Genomic DNA, 14,346 nt, shown 5'->3' with positions numbered 1-14,346 from the left:
AGGCTGTGTTTTCCCTCGGCCATTTTATTATAAAAGTTGAGTTTCTACTGACAGTGAACAGGAAATAAAAAACAACATGAATAAGTGGGGGTAACCATGGCAACACACAGGGGTGCAGGGTAACCATGGTGATTGTGAGGGGGGGCAGTTTAACATCTGATGACCTCACACACACACACATACATTCTCACACAGCATACATTCTGAGGCCCAGTGTGTGTGTTTCAGAGTTTCTGTCTGTCTGTCTCTCTGTAACCTGTCTTTCTCTCACCTGTCTGCCAGTCTCTCTGACTGTAACCTGGCTGTCTGTAAGTGCTGCTATCACTGTTATAATAATTATAATAATGACTGTAGTCGTTTCAATATGTCGGAGTGATTAAAATCTGCTTCCTGTCTGTCTGCCTCTGAAGAGGCGGAGCCACAGGAGGCGGGATATGTGTTTACCTGTCTGTCTGCTCTGAAACACACACACCTACCTGTCTCTCTCTCTCTCTCTCTCTGTCTACTCGTCCTCTTCATCATCATCATCATCCCCCTCATCATCTTCCCCCCCCCCTCCTCCGCCCCCCGCCCCGGCCTGAGCTGAGGATCCAGGAGTCCTGGAGAAGGTAGTCCCGCCCCCACGATACGCCACCATGTCCTGCAGACAGACAGGCACACAGACAGGTCAGAGACAGACAGGCACACAGACAGACAGGTTAGAGACAGCTTACAGACAGACAGGTTAGAGACAGCTTACAGACAGACCGGTTACACACAGGTTGGAGACAGACAGGCACACAGACAGGTCAGAGACACGTTAGACACAGACAGGTCAGACACACGTTAGAGACAGACAGGTCAGAGACAGGTTACAGACACAGTAGAGACAGGTCAGAGACAGGTTACAGACAGACAGTTATCCGGCTCAAACAGGTCAGACACAGGTTACAGACACAGTAGAGACAGGTCAGGATAGGTTACAGACAGACAGTTATCCGGCTCAACTGACCCTAACACACGCTACTTACCTCTCTCTCTACCTCTCTCTCTCTCTCTACCTCTCTCTCTACCTCTACCTCTACCTCTCTCTCTCTCTCTCTCTCTCTACCTCTCTCTCTACCTGTCTCTCTACCTGTCTCTCTCTCTCTCTCTCTCTCTCTCTCTCTCTCTCTCTCTCTCTCTCTCTCTCTCTCTCTCTCTCTCTCTCTCTCTCTACCTGTCTCTCTCTCTCTCTACCTGTCTCTCTCTCTCTCTACCTGTCTCTCTCTCTCTACCTGACTGTATCTCTCCAGTTTGCTCACCCGGTCGTATTTCTCTCTCAGCTTCTGGGCCTTCTCCTCGTAGGGCAGCTTGTCAGATTGGGTCTGTTTGCCCCACAACTCTCCCAGCTTCTTGGCACAGTCGCCTATAGACAGCCCTGGAAACTGCTGCTTCACAGAGGGCCGGTACTCACCGCAGAACACAAAGAACGCAGAGCTGGGGAGAGAGAGGGAACAGTATTAAATCAAGCAGCATTTAGTCAATCAGTCAATGTTTATAGCCAATTATCACAAATGTGACATTTGTCACCAATGGGAGAAACCCCCCAGGTAATGGGAGAAACCCCCCAGGTAATGGGAGAAACCTCCCAGTTAATTGAAGAAACACCCCAGGTAATGGAGAAGCCTCCCAGTTAATTGAAGAAACCCGCCAGTTAGAAGCCCCCCAGGTAATGGAAGCGACCCCCCAGTCAATGGAAGAAACTTCCCAGGTAATGGAAGAAACCCCCCAGTTAATGGAAGAAACCCCCCAGGTAATGGAAGAAACCCCCCAGTTAATGAAAGAAACCCCCCAGGTAATGGAAGAAACCCCCCAGTTAATGGAGAAACCCCCAGTTAATGGAAGAAACCCCCCAGGTAATGGAAGAAACCCCCAGGTAATGGAAGAAACCCCCCAGTTAATGGAGAAGCCTTCCAGGTAATGGAGAAACCCCCAGTTAATGGAAAAAAAAACCCCAGGTAATGGAAGAAACCCCCCAGTTAATGGAAGAAACCCCCCAGGTAATGGAAGAAACCCCCAAGGTAATGGAGAAACCCCCCAGGTAATGGAAGAAATCCCCCAGGTAATGGAAGAAACTTCCCAGGTAATGGAGAAGCCTTCCGGGTAATGGAGAAACCCCAAGTTAATGGAAGAAACCCCCCAGGTAATGGAAGAAACCCCCCAGGTAATGGAGAAGCCTTCCGGGTAATGGAGAAACCCCCAGTTAATGGAAGAAACCCCTCAGGTAATGGAAGAAACCCCCCAGGGAATGGAGAAGCCTTCCGGGTAATGGAAGAAACCCCCAGTTAATGGAGAAGCCTTCCGGGTAATGGAAGAAACCACCCAGGTAATGGAAGAAACCCCCGGGTAATGGAAGAAACCCCCGGGTAATGGAAGAAACCCCCGGGTAATGGAAGAAACCCCCCAGGTAATGGAAGAAACCCCCCAGATAATGGAAGAAACCCTCAGGTGATGGAACAAACCCCCTAGGTAATGGAAGAAACCCCCGGGTAATGGAGAAACCCCCCAGGTAATGGAAGAAATCCCCCAGGTAATGGAAAAAATCCCCCAGGTAATGGAAGAAACCCCCCAGGTAATGGAAGAAACCCCCCAGTTAATGGAAGAAACCTCCCAGTTAATTGGAGAAGCCTCCCAGGTAATGGAGAAGCCTCCCAGTTAATTGAAGAAACCCCCCAGGTAATGGAAGAAACCCTCCAGGTAATGGAAGAAACCCCCCAGTTAATGGAAGAAACCCCCCAGTTAATGGAGAAACCCCCCAGTTAAGGGAAGAAATCCCCCAGTTAATGGAAGAAACCCCCCAGGTAATGGAAGAAACCCCCCAGTTAATGGAGAAGCCTTCCAGGTAATGGAGAAACCCCCAGGTAATGGAAGAAACCCCCCAGTTAATGGAGAAGCCTTCCAGGTAGTGGAGAAACCCCCCAGGTAATGGAGAAGCCTTCCGGGTAATGGAGAAACCCCCAAGTTAATGGAAGAAACCCCCCAGGTAATGGAAGAAACCCCCCAGTTAATGGAGAAGCCTTCCAGGTAGTGGAGAAACCCCCCAGGTAATGGAGAAGCCTTCCGGGTAATGGAGTAACCCCCCAGGTAATGGAAGAAACCCTCCAGGTAATGGAGAAAACCCCAGTTAATGGAAGAAACCCCCCAGTTAATGGAAGAAACCCCCAAGGTAATGGAGAAACCCCCAGGTAATGGAAGAAATCCCCCAGGTAATGGAAGAAACTTCCCAGGTAATGGAGAAGCCTTCCGGGTAATGGAGAAACCCCCAGTTAATGGAAGAAACCCCCCAGGTAATGGAGAAGCCTTCCGGGTAATGGAAGAAACCCCCCAGGTAATGGAAGAAACCCCCAGGTAATGGAAGAAACCCCCCAGTTAATGGAGAAGCCTTCCGGGTAATTGAAGAAACCCCCCAGGTAATGGAAGAAACCCCCAGGTAATGGAAGAAACCCCCAGGTAATGGAAGAAACCCCCCAGTTAATGGAGAAGCCTTCCAGGTAATGGAGAAACCACCAGGTAATGGAAGAAACCCCCCAGTTAATGGAGAAGCCTTCCAGGTAGTGGAGAAACCCCCCAGGTAATGGAGAAGCCTTCCGGGTAATGGAGAAACCCCCCAGTTAATGGAAGAAACCCCCCAGGTAATGGAAGAAACCCCCCAGTTAATGGAGAAGCCTTCCAGGTAGTGGAAAAACCCCCCAGGTAATGGAGAAGCCTTCCGGGTAATGGAGAAACCCCCCAGTTAATGGAAGAAACCCCCCAGGTAATGGAAGAAACCCCCCAGTTAATGGAGAAGCCTTCCAGGTAATGGAAGAAACCCCCCAGGTAATGGAAGAAACTCCCCAGTTAATGGAAGAAACCCCCCAGTTAATGGAAGAAACCCCCCAGTTAATGGAAGAAACCCCCCAGGTAATGGAGAAACCCCCCAGTTAATGGAAGAAACCCCCCAGTTAATGGAAGAAACCCCCAAGGTAATGGAGAAACCCCCAGGTAATGGAAGAAATCCCCGAGGTAATGGAAGAAACTTCCGAGGTAATGGAGAAGCCTTCCGGGTAATGGAGAAACCCGCAGTTAATGGAAGAAACCCCCCAGGTAATGGAGAAGCCTTCCGGGTAATGGAAGAAACCCCCCAGGTAATGGAAGAAACCCCCAGGTAATGGAAGAAACCCCCCAGGTAATGGAAGAAACCCCCAGGTAATGGAAGAAACCCCCCAGGTAATGGAAGAAACCCCCCAGGTAATGGAAGAAACCCCCGGGTAATGGAAGAAACCCCCCAGGTAATGGAAGAAACCCCCATGTAATGGAAGAAACCCCCCAGGTAATGGAAGAAACCCCCCAGTTAATGGAGAAGCCTTCCAGGTAATGGAGAAACCCCCAGGTAATGGAAGAAACCCCCCAGTTAATGGAGAAGCCTTCCAGGTAGTGGAGAAACCCCCCAGGTAATGGAGAAGCCTTCCGGGTAATGGAGAAACCCCCAAGTTAATGGAAGAAACCCCCCAGGTAATGGAAGAAACCCCACAGTTAATGGAGAAGCCTTCCAGGTAGTGGAGAAACCCCCCAGGTAATGGAGAAGCCTTCCGGGTAATGGAGTAACCCCCCAGGTAATGGAAGAAACCCCCCAGGTAATGGAAGAAACCCCCCAGGTAATGGAGAAAAACCCCAGTTAATGGAAGAAACCCCCCAGTTAATGGAAGAAACCCCCAAGGTAATGGAGAAACCCCCAGGTAATGGAAGAAATCCCCCAGGTAATGGAAGAAACTTCCCAGGTAATGGAGAAGCCTTCCGGGTAATGGAGAAACCCCCAGTTAATGGAAGAAACCCCCCAGGTAATGGAGAAGCCTTCCGGGTAATGGAAGAAACCCCCCAGGTAATGGAAGAAACCCCCAGGTAATGGAAGAAACCCCCCAGTTAATGGAGAAGCCTTCCGGGTAATTGAAGAAACCCCCCAGGTAATGGAAGAAACCCCCAGGTAATGGAAGAAACCCCCAGGTAATGGAAGAAACCCCCCAGTTAATGGAGAAGCCTTCCAGGTAATGGAGAAACCACCAGGTAATGGAAGAAACCCCCCAGTTAATGGAGAAGCCTTCCAGGTAGTGGAGAAACCCCCCAGGTAATGGAGAAGCCTTCCGGGTAATGGAGAAACCCCCCAGTTAATGGAAGAAACCCCCCAGGTAATGGAAGAAACCCCCCAGTTAATGGAGAAGCCTTCCAGGTAGTGGAAAAACCCCCCAGGTAATGGAAGAAACTCCCCAGTTAATGGAAGAAACCCCCCAGTTAATGGAAGAAACCCCCCAGTTAATGGAAGAAACCCCCCAGGTAATGGAGAAACCCCCCAGTTAATGGAAGAAACCCCCAAGGTAATGGAGAAACCCCCAGGTAATGGAAGAAATCCCCCAGGTAATGGAAGAAACTTCCGAGGTAATGGAGAAGCCTTCCGGGTAATGGAGAAACCCCCAGTTAATGGAAGAAACCCCCCAGGTAATGGAGAAGCCTTCCGGGTAATGGAAGAAACCCCCCAGGTAATGGAAGAAACCCCCAGGTAATGGAAGAAACCCCCCAGGTAATGGAAGAAACCCCCCAGGTAATGGAAGAAACCCCCGGGTAATGGAAGAAACCCCCCAGGTAATGGAAGAAACCCCCATGTAATGGAAGAAACCCCCCAGGTAATGGAAGAAACCCCCAGGTAATGGAAAAAAAACCCAGGTAATGGAAGAAACCCCCCAGTTAATGGAGAAACCCCCCAGTTAATGGAGAAACCCCCCAGGTAATGGAAGAAACCCCCCAGGTAATGGAGAAGCCTCCCAGTTAATTGAAGAAACCCCCCAGTTAGAAGCCCCCAGGTAATGGAAGAGACCCCCCAGACAATGGAAGAGACCCCCCAGACAATGGAAGAAACTTCCCAGCTAATGGAAGAAACCCCCCAGTTAATGGCAGAAACCCCCCAGTTAATGGAAGAAACCCCCCAGTTAATGGAAGAAACCCCCCAGTTAATGGAGAAACCCCCCAGTTAATGGAAGAAATCCCCCAGTTAATGGAAGAAATCCCCCAGTTAATGGAGAAGCCTTCCAGGTAGTGGAGAAACCCCCCAGGTAATGGAGAAGCCTTCCGGGTAATGGAGAAACCCCCCAGTTAATGGAAGAAACCCCCCAGGTAATGGAAGAAACCCCCCAGGTAATGGAAGAAACCCCCCAGTTAATGGAGAAGCCTTCCAGGTAATGGAGAAACCCCCCAGGTAATGGAAGAAACCCCCCAGGTAATGGAGAAACCCCCCAGTTAATGGAAGAAACCCCCCAGTTAATGGAAGAAACCCCCCAGGTAATGGAGAAACCCCCCAGGTAATGGAAGAAACTTCCCGGGTAATGGAGAAGCCTTCCGGGTAATGGAAGAAACCCCCAAGTAATGGAAGAAACCCCCCAGGTAATGGAAGAAACCCCCCGGTAATGGAAGAAACCCCCAGGTAATGGAAGAAACCCCCAGGTAATGGAAGAAACCCCCCAGGTAATGGAAGAAACCCCCCAGGTAATGGAAGAAATCCCCCAGGTAATGGAAGAAATCCCCCAGTTAATGGGAGAAACCCTACTAGAAACTTACGGGGGTCTCTGGTTACAGTGAGAGGACTTACGGGGGTCTCTGGTTACAGCGAGAGGACTTACGGGGGTCTCTGGTTACAGCGAGAGGACTTACGGGGGTCTCTGGTTACAGCGAGAGGACTTACGGGGGTCTCTGGTTACAGTGAGAGGACTAACGGGGGTCTCTGGTTACAGCGAGAGGACTTACGGGGGTCTCTGGTTACAGCGAGAGGACTAACGGGGGTCTCTGGTTACAGCGAGAGGACTTACGGGGGTCTCTGGTTACAGCGAGAGGACTAACGGGGGTCTCTGGTTACAGCGAGAGGACTTACGGGGGTCTCTGGTTACAGCGAGAGGACTTACGGGGGTCTCTGGTTACAGCGAGAGGACTAACGGGGGTCTCTGGTTACAGCGAGAGGACTTACGGGGGTCTCTGGTTACAGCGAGAGGACTAACGGGTGTCTCTGGTTACAGCGAGAGGACTTACGGGTTCTCTGGTTACAGCGAGAGGACTTACGGGGGTCTCTGGTTACAGCGAGAGGACTTACGGGGGTCTCTGGTTACAGCGAGAGGACTTACGGGGGTCTCTGGTTACAGCGAGAGGACTTACGGGGATCTCTGGTTACAGCGAGAGGACTTACGGGGATCTCTGGTTACAGCGAGAGGACTTACGGGGGTCTCTGGTTACAGCGAGAGGACTAACGGGGGTCTCTGGTTACAGCGAGAGGACTTACGGGGGTCTCTGGTTACAGCGAGAGGACTTACGAGGGTCTCTGGTTACAGCGAGAGGACTTACGGGGGTCTCTGGTTACAGCGAGAGGACTAACGGGGGTCTCTGGTTACAGCGAGAGGACTTACGGGGGTCTCTGGTTACAGCGAGAGGACTTACGGGGGTCTCTGGTTACAGCGAGAGGACTAACGGGGGTCTCTGGTTACAGCGAGAGGACTTACGGGGGTCTCTGGTTACAGGGAGAGGACTTACGGGGGTCTCTGGTTACAGCGAGAGGACTAACGGGTGTCTCTGGTTACAGCGAGAGGACTTACGGGTTCTCTGGTTACAGCGAGAGGACTTACGGGGGTCTCTGGTTACAGCGAGAGGACTTACAGGGATCTCTGGTTACAGCGAGAGGACTTACGGGGATCTCTGGTTACAGCGAGAGGACTTACGGGGATCTCTGGTTACAGCGAGAGGACTAACGGGGGTCTCTGGTTACAGCGAGAGGACTTACGGGGGTCTCTGGTTACAGCGAGAGGACTTACGGGGGTCTCTGGTTACAGTGAGAGGACTAACGGGGGTCTCTGGTTACAGCGAGAGGACTTACGGGGGTCGCTGGTTACAGCGAGAGGACTTACGGGGGTCTCTGGTTACAGCGAGAGGACTAACGGGGGTCTCTGGTTACAGCGAGAGGACTAACGGGGGTCTTTGGTTACATTGAGAGGACTTGCGGGGACTTATGGCGCATTTCCACTACAGCGCGGAGCTCGCTTTAAGCGTGCCGTGCCCGGCCCGTTTCCACTAGGCGTAGTTCCGGCTAGCGGGCACTATTTCACATTTTTTCTGGCCCCATAAAATCGAGGTTCTTTCCGGGCCAACAACCAGGCTGAGTCGGGCTGAGTATGCTTAACTACAGAGAATCGCTGGCAAGGGGGCTACAACTACAACAAGATGAATATATTTGACTGTGATTTAATTGTAGTACACGTTTCTAAATGATGCCGAAGTAACAACATACTGATACCGCTTAGTAAAAACCATGAATTAATGCTTTGACAAGTCTGCAGACAGACAGCAGGCGAAACACCTTTTAAAATGCATGATTTCTAAATGGAGCTTGGCTAAGCTAACGTTGTATATAGGGCTGCAACAAACGACTAATTTGATAATCGATTAATCTATCGATTAATGAAACGATTAATCGACTATTCGGACTATTACTGTATGCCTTGCACAATTTCTCAAACGCTCTTATTTAGCCATCAACTTTTAGATTTAGCTTGAGGTTGTTTTAGGCATGTGGAAACTAACAATGAAGACAATAAAGATGAATACTTGATTCAAAAATACATATATTATTAAATTAACTAAACACATTTTGAATAAAATTAGCATTGCTTTTTATTTAAATTAAATAAATAATATTTCACATTAAAAGAAACAACAATGTTTTAACAAATCGTATTAAATAATGTGATAACAGAACTGTAAACAGTGTAGCTGAAACTTTAACAAAATAAATAACTCAGTTACCTCTAATCATTAACCCATGTTTGAATAATGAGTTAACTCTGTGTGTTGCTGCTAGCATACATAATACCTGACGTGGAAACGTTACTCGTGGAAGGGGCTACAGAGCTACTAGAAAGACAGCCGGTGCATTCCTCCATCTGAATGTGGTGCACTTTTGCTAAATGTTTAGACAAATTGCTCGTGTTACCGCCCTTACATGCTAAACTCTTATTGCGCTTTTGGCAACGAGCATTGCCCACATCGAGACGGGTAAAGTTTAACCACACCTCGGATCGCGTTCTCTCCGCCATCTCCGCAGTGTGTTACTGCATGTAGCAGCTGCGTGTGTGTAAACTGCCCCGCCCCCTCACACACAGACGGGGGGAGAGAGATCTCGTTTGATCGAAAATACATCATAGATGCATTTGTTTGTCTTTTTGCATATTAGAAACGAGTTGGCGACACAAAGACTGCGATATAATGTTTTTTTAGCAAAAATACATGACATATATTTTTTAAATGTCTCCAGTACCGATAAAAAGACCAATAATGTTGGGGCTTAACGGCGCGTAAAACACACGTGATGACGTCACCAATGAATCGACGACTGAATTAGTTGGCAACTAATTTGGTAATCGATTTTAATCGATTAAGTCGATTAGTTGTTGCACCCCTAGTTGTATATGCTCCGACCGTTCACACTCACAACAACGGCCTACAGACATAAATAAACCAGCGACTGTATTCTCCATGACACAGACAGTCTGTGGTTTGTACTTCTTTAACTTCCGTCTAGTTTCTGAACAGATATGAGGAGCTGTGAGCTCTGAGGGCTAACAGCTAACGGCTGATGTTGTTTTTCTGTGGTTCTCATTGAAGATGACGTCACGGCTCCGCCTACACTGCGCTACTATAGTTACTGCCCCAGCTACTAAACTGCAATGGAAACGCAGCATGAAGTGAGCCAGTCCTAACAAGGCCTAACGAGGCCTAGCCATAGCGAGCGAGGCCCTGTAGTGGAAATGCGCCATTACAGTAGGAGGTGTTATATTGATTAAAGAGGACTTACGGGGGTCTCTTGGGGGCGTTGGGGTCTTTCCTCTTGCGGCCCCTCTTCCCAAACCCTTTGGGGGGGGTGTAGTCCACCATCTCACGGTTGTAGCGCACCTTGTCGGTCTTCGCCATGTCCTCGAAACACTTCTTATCATTGGCCGTCAGACCCTGGAACCAAAGCAGACTCTTATTACTCTTATTGAGAAGGGCCACACTCTTATTGTGAAGGGCCACACTCTTACTGTGAAGGGCCACACTCTTACTGTGAAGGGCTACACTCTTACTGTGAAGGGCTACACTCTTACTGTGAAGGGCTACACTCTTACTGTGAAGGGCTACGATCTTACTGTGAAGGGCTACGCTCTTATTGTGAAGGGCCATGCTCTTACTGTGAAGGGTTACGCTCTTACTGTGAAGGGCTACACTCTTACTGTGAAGGGCTACACTCTTATTGTGAAGGGCCATGCTCTTACTGTGAAGGGCCACGCTCTTACTGTGAAGGGCCACGCTCTTACTGTGAAGGGCCACGCTCTTACTGTGAAGGGCCATGCTCTTACTGTGAAGGGCTACACTCTTACTGTGAAGGGCTACACTCTTACTGTGAAGGGCTACACTCTTACTGTGAAGGGCTACACTCTTACTGTGAAGGGCTACACTCTTACTGTGAAGGGCTACACTCTTATTGTGAAGGGCTACACTCTTATTGTGAAGGGCTACACTCTTATTGAGAAGGTGTACTCTCTTATTGTGAAGGGCTACACTCTGTCTGAGTGCCTGTCTCACCTTCCACCTCTCGGAGCACAGTCTCTCTACCTGTCTGTCTGAGTGCCTGTCTCACCATCCACCTCTCGGAGCACAGTCTCTCTACCTGTCTGTCTGAGTGCCTGTCTCACCTTCCACCTCTCGGAGCACAGTCTCTCTACCTGTCTGTCTGAGTGCCTGTCTCACCATCCACCTCTCGGAGCACAGTCTCTCTACCTGTCTGTCTGAGTGCCTGTCTCACCTTCCACCTCTCGGAGCACAGTCTCTCTACCTGTCTGTCTGAGTGCCTGTCTCACCTTCCACCTCTCAGAGCACTTCTTGGAGAACTCAGCGAAGTTGACGGACTGCTCCGGGTGTTTCTTGCGATGTTCCTCTCGACACGTCTGGACGAAGAAGGCATAAGCCGACGTCTTGCCCTTCGGCTTGTTCACGTCTTTGCGCATCATACTGGCGGCCTGGCAGACAGACAGGAGGACAGACAGGTACAGAGGTTAGGGTCTGACTGGTTATTGATTTGACATTTTATTCAGTGACTTATCATAATTGGGAGGGACACAACCCTCTTTAATGGTTACACATGCAGAGCACACAGCACACACAGTGACATGTGTACCAGGAGCAGTGGGCAGCTATTGCACAGCGCCCGGGGAGCAATGGGAGTGGGGAGTGGGGGGTGGCTGGTGCCTTGCTCAAGGGCACCACGGCAGGGCAGGAGGTGAACTGGGACCTCTCCGAGTAGCAGTCCACGCTCCATACTTTAGGTCTGTTCGGGGATTTGAACCAGCGACCCTACGGCTCCCAGCCGCTACTGACTGAGACCCTGCATATTGAATAAGGAATGTAATGTTGGATGATCATTTATTATTCCAGCCATGTTGAAGCTGCTCCTGAAGGTTCATTTTAATGTAAACAGAAAACCGTGTGAAATATAATATTTATAAAAAATGTGATGAACCCATAAAGAAGATACTGTCTGATAGCAGTGGCCGGTAATCAATCAATCAGAGGGTGAATAAAACACGTTTCATATGAATGATTAACCTTCTTTATTAACTCTGAACAGCAGAGCTTTGCTGTATCAATCAGACATGACATTAAAATACAGGTTCACCCACGGACAGATGCCACAGGATTAACAACCCTGTTCAGTTAAAGCATTCTTTATGATTGGGTTAAAATGCCCAGAAAGTGTGATTCCTGGGGGGTTGACCCTTTAACCTGTGAGTCTGCTTTGTACCTTTACTCTGATTTTAACCAGGTTTCCGGGGGTAATGTAGTGTTTGAATCCCCACAGGCACACGCAGCTCCTCCGGCTGCACCTGCTCCGGTAGAAGCCCCGGAGGTCCCCGGTAACCGGAGACTCCCGGCCGTGCGACGGACACACAAAGAGAACAAAGAGGGTCCCTTTCTCCCAGGGATCAGAGGCCCAGCGAGCCGAGCAGAGGCTCCAGAACCCGGGTCTGAGAGGGGAGGAGGGTACCGGTGCTCCTCTGCCCGGAGAGAGGAGACTCTCCCCCGCTAACAGAGGCTCCTCTGGGGGCTGCTGCAGTTAGCTTAGCCGCTAACAGCTAGTCAAATGCTAGCAGCAGAACAATGGACCACCATTTGCTTCCCGCCCTCTGCGGAGCTAGCCGTCCCATCCCCCTCCGCTAGCATCATGCTAACAGCTAGCAGCAGTTTAACATCTCACACAGCAGTTTATACAGAGCAGCCGTGCAATGGAAACATAACGGACACACGCAGGGCTCCGTCTATACTCCGGAGAGTCGTTGTCTGTGAACGGGACCCGGCTATTTACTGGCATTCATGCTCACTAAATGGGCGTTCCGTGTTTACAATGCTCACGCACGCACGCACGCACGCACGCATGCATGCACACAGACAGACCGTTATTCACAGCGGCCATTTTCCCCGTTATTCCCCCGCTTCTCTGTTATTCCTCTGTCTTTATAGAGACTTTATGAAGGGGGTTACAGGATTGTACTCACTCGGAGGAGCTGCGGGCTGATGCTCTCGGTTTCTCTCTGGTTCCCTCGGGTTCTATGGTTCTCAGGTGTTATTGTTGTTGAGCTGAAGCAGCGACTGCAGATCTGCGTCTCTTTCAAACTGGGTCGAGCTCGAGCGCGGACACGCCCCCGGTAACGCCCCCTGGCAACGCCCCCTAGCAACGCCCCCGTTGGTTGTTCCCATTCAGGGAGGGAACACGGCTGGCCGACCTGGGCGGAGCTTGGATGAATACTCGCCTGTGATTGGCTCACGGGGCTGCAGGTCAAAGCAGCGTTGCTACACGGCTCCGCCTGCCCAGCAACGCCAGCAGGACGGGGACTGTACACGCGGAAGGGCGGGGCCAGTGTACGCTCCTGCGTGTGATTGGACAGCGGTGCTGTACGTCAAAACCAGCAACCAGTCAGGGCGAGGTGGAGGAGGGGTGGGGCCAGTGTACGCTCCTGCGTCTGATTGGACAGAGGTGCTGTACGTCAGAACCAGCAACCAGTCAGGGCGAGGTGGAGGAGGGGCGGCGCACAGCAGCAGCACCAAGATGGAGATTGTATAATAACACATTTTGTGGTTGTGATTTATTAAGCTGCTTTATGATTCACGGTGACACAGAGAGGGATATATTTTAATACATATTATATTTATGTTTCAGAACCACAAGCAGTGTGTGTTTGTGCAGTTTTGTTTGTGCTGATTCACAAAGACATCTGTGTCAACACATATCTGCATATTAATGGGGGATGTGCAGTGAGACATGTCTCCAGCACACAGCAGACATGTCCCACTAACACAGAGACAGAGGGTTAAAACGACTGATCAGAAGCTGGAGACAACTAACACATAAATATCATTAACATATATATTGTATGTATTATATATTGACCGACCAGCTGCAACATTATACAGTATTAATATAATATGTCTCCAGAAGGACTGTTATGTCTCCAGAAGGAGTATTATGTCTCCAGAAGGACTGTTTTGTCTCCAGAAGGAGTATTATGTCTCCAGAATGAGTATTTTGTCTCCAGAAGGAGTATTTTGTATTTTTGTCTCCAGAAGGAGTCTCCAGAAGGAGTGTTTTGGTACTCGGACTAGTATCACCGCAGACTCTTTGGCCCTTTCTCATTTCATCAAATCCCCCTCCTCGACTCCTCGGTCCTCCGGTAGTGACCCGGAAATGAATTTCAGCGCGCCATGTTGAAGGACATCTCATTTCTCTAAATGCACTTCGAGGACTGAGGACCGAGCGTGTCAATAAAACTTCTGGCCCGTAATTTATTTTCCTCATTGTAGCGACCAGAGAGGGGAGAGGGGGGGGGGGGATATATCCAGTCTCTGATAGTATTACGTTATTATGCGAGTGCTCTGTTTGATTCTGAAATTGTATATATTTATATAAAGATATACGTGTGTGTGTTTGTGTGTGTGTGTGTGTGTGTGTGTGTGTGTGTGTGTGTGTGTGTCCCCGCATCTGTGGCCTGTTATTGTCTCATTATACCGCACTGTGAATGAATCAAAGTAAATATCTAAGTGGTCATGAACACATCTGTCCATCAGACAGAGGGCTGCTGTGCCTCCTGTCATCATTAATGGACGTCTCTTTAAAATGACCGCTCAGAGGAGAGGAGTTCTCATTTCTCTAACCGCCTGCTGCTTCCCCTCCTCTCTCCTCGGTTCCCCTCCTCGGCTCCTCCGCTCGCATCTCCTGTGGGCGGGACTAAGTAT

The 14,346-nt window shown here is 49.8% G+C and overlaps 1 protein-coding gene across 1 annotated transcript; it reads right to left on the bottom strand.

Moving 5' to 3' along the window:
• Window positions 1–6: 6 nt before the first annotated feature.
• LOC307032760 (high mobility group protein B2-like) lies at window positions 7–12,771 on the bottom strand. Its single transcript, XM_079670991.1, has 5 exons — window positions 12,612–12,771; window positions 10,920–11,078; window positions 9,878–10,029; window positions 1,284–1,458; window positions 7–640 (listed from the first exon to the last, which is right to left on the bottom strand). Exons 2-5 carry the CDS (start codon window positions 11,067–11,069, stop codon window positions 503–505), a joined length of 615 nt encoding a protein of 204 aa, XP_079527117.1. The 5' UTR covers window positions 11,070–11,078; window positions 12,612–12,771; the 3' UTR covers window positions 7–502.
• Window positions 12,772–14,346: the final 1,575 nt, after the last annotated feature.

The sequence above is a fragment of the Notothenia rossii genome (assembly GCF_949606895.1).
Source record: "Notothenia rossii genome assembly, chromosome: 3".
Taxonomy (NCBI): domain Eukaryota; kingdom Metazoa; phylum Chordata; class Actinopteri; order Perciformes; family Nototheniidae; genus Notothenia; species Notothenia rossii.
Note: the sequence above shows the minus strand (reverse complement) of the source record. Positions and strands in the feature narration are given on the sequence as shown.

What these genes read in the sequence shown, in the direction of transcription:
- LOC307032760 (XM_079670991.1), bottom strand. Translation starts at nt 11,069, where the DNA reads ATGATGCGCAAAGACGTGAACAAGCCGAAGGGCAAGACGTCGGCTTAT. An exon ending in AACGCCCCCAAGAGACCCCC is followed by an intron (nt 1,459 to 9,877) that starts GTAAGTCCTCTT and finishes CTCTCTCCCCAG; the next exon opens with CTCTGCGTTCTTTGTGTTCT. An exon ending in TGAGAGAGAAATACGACCGG is followed by an intron (nt 641 to 1,283) that starts GTGAGCAAACTG and finishes GTCTGTCTGCAG; the next exon opens with GACATGGTGGCGTATCGTGG.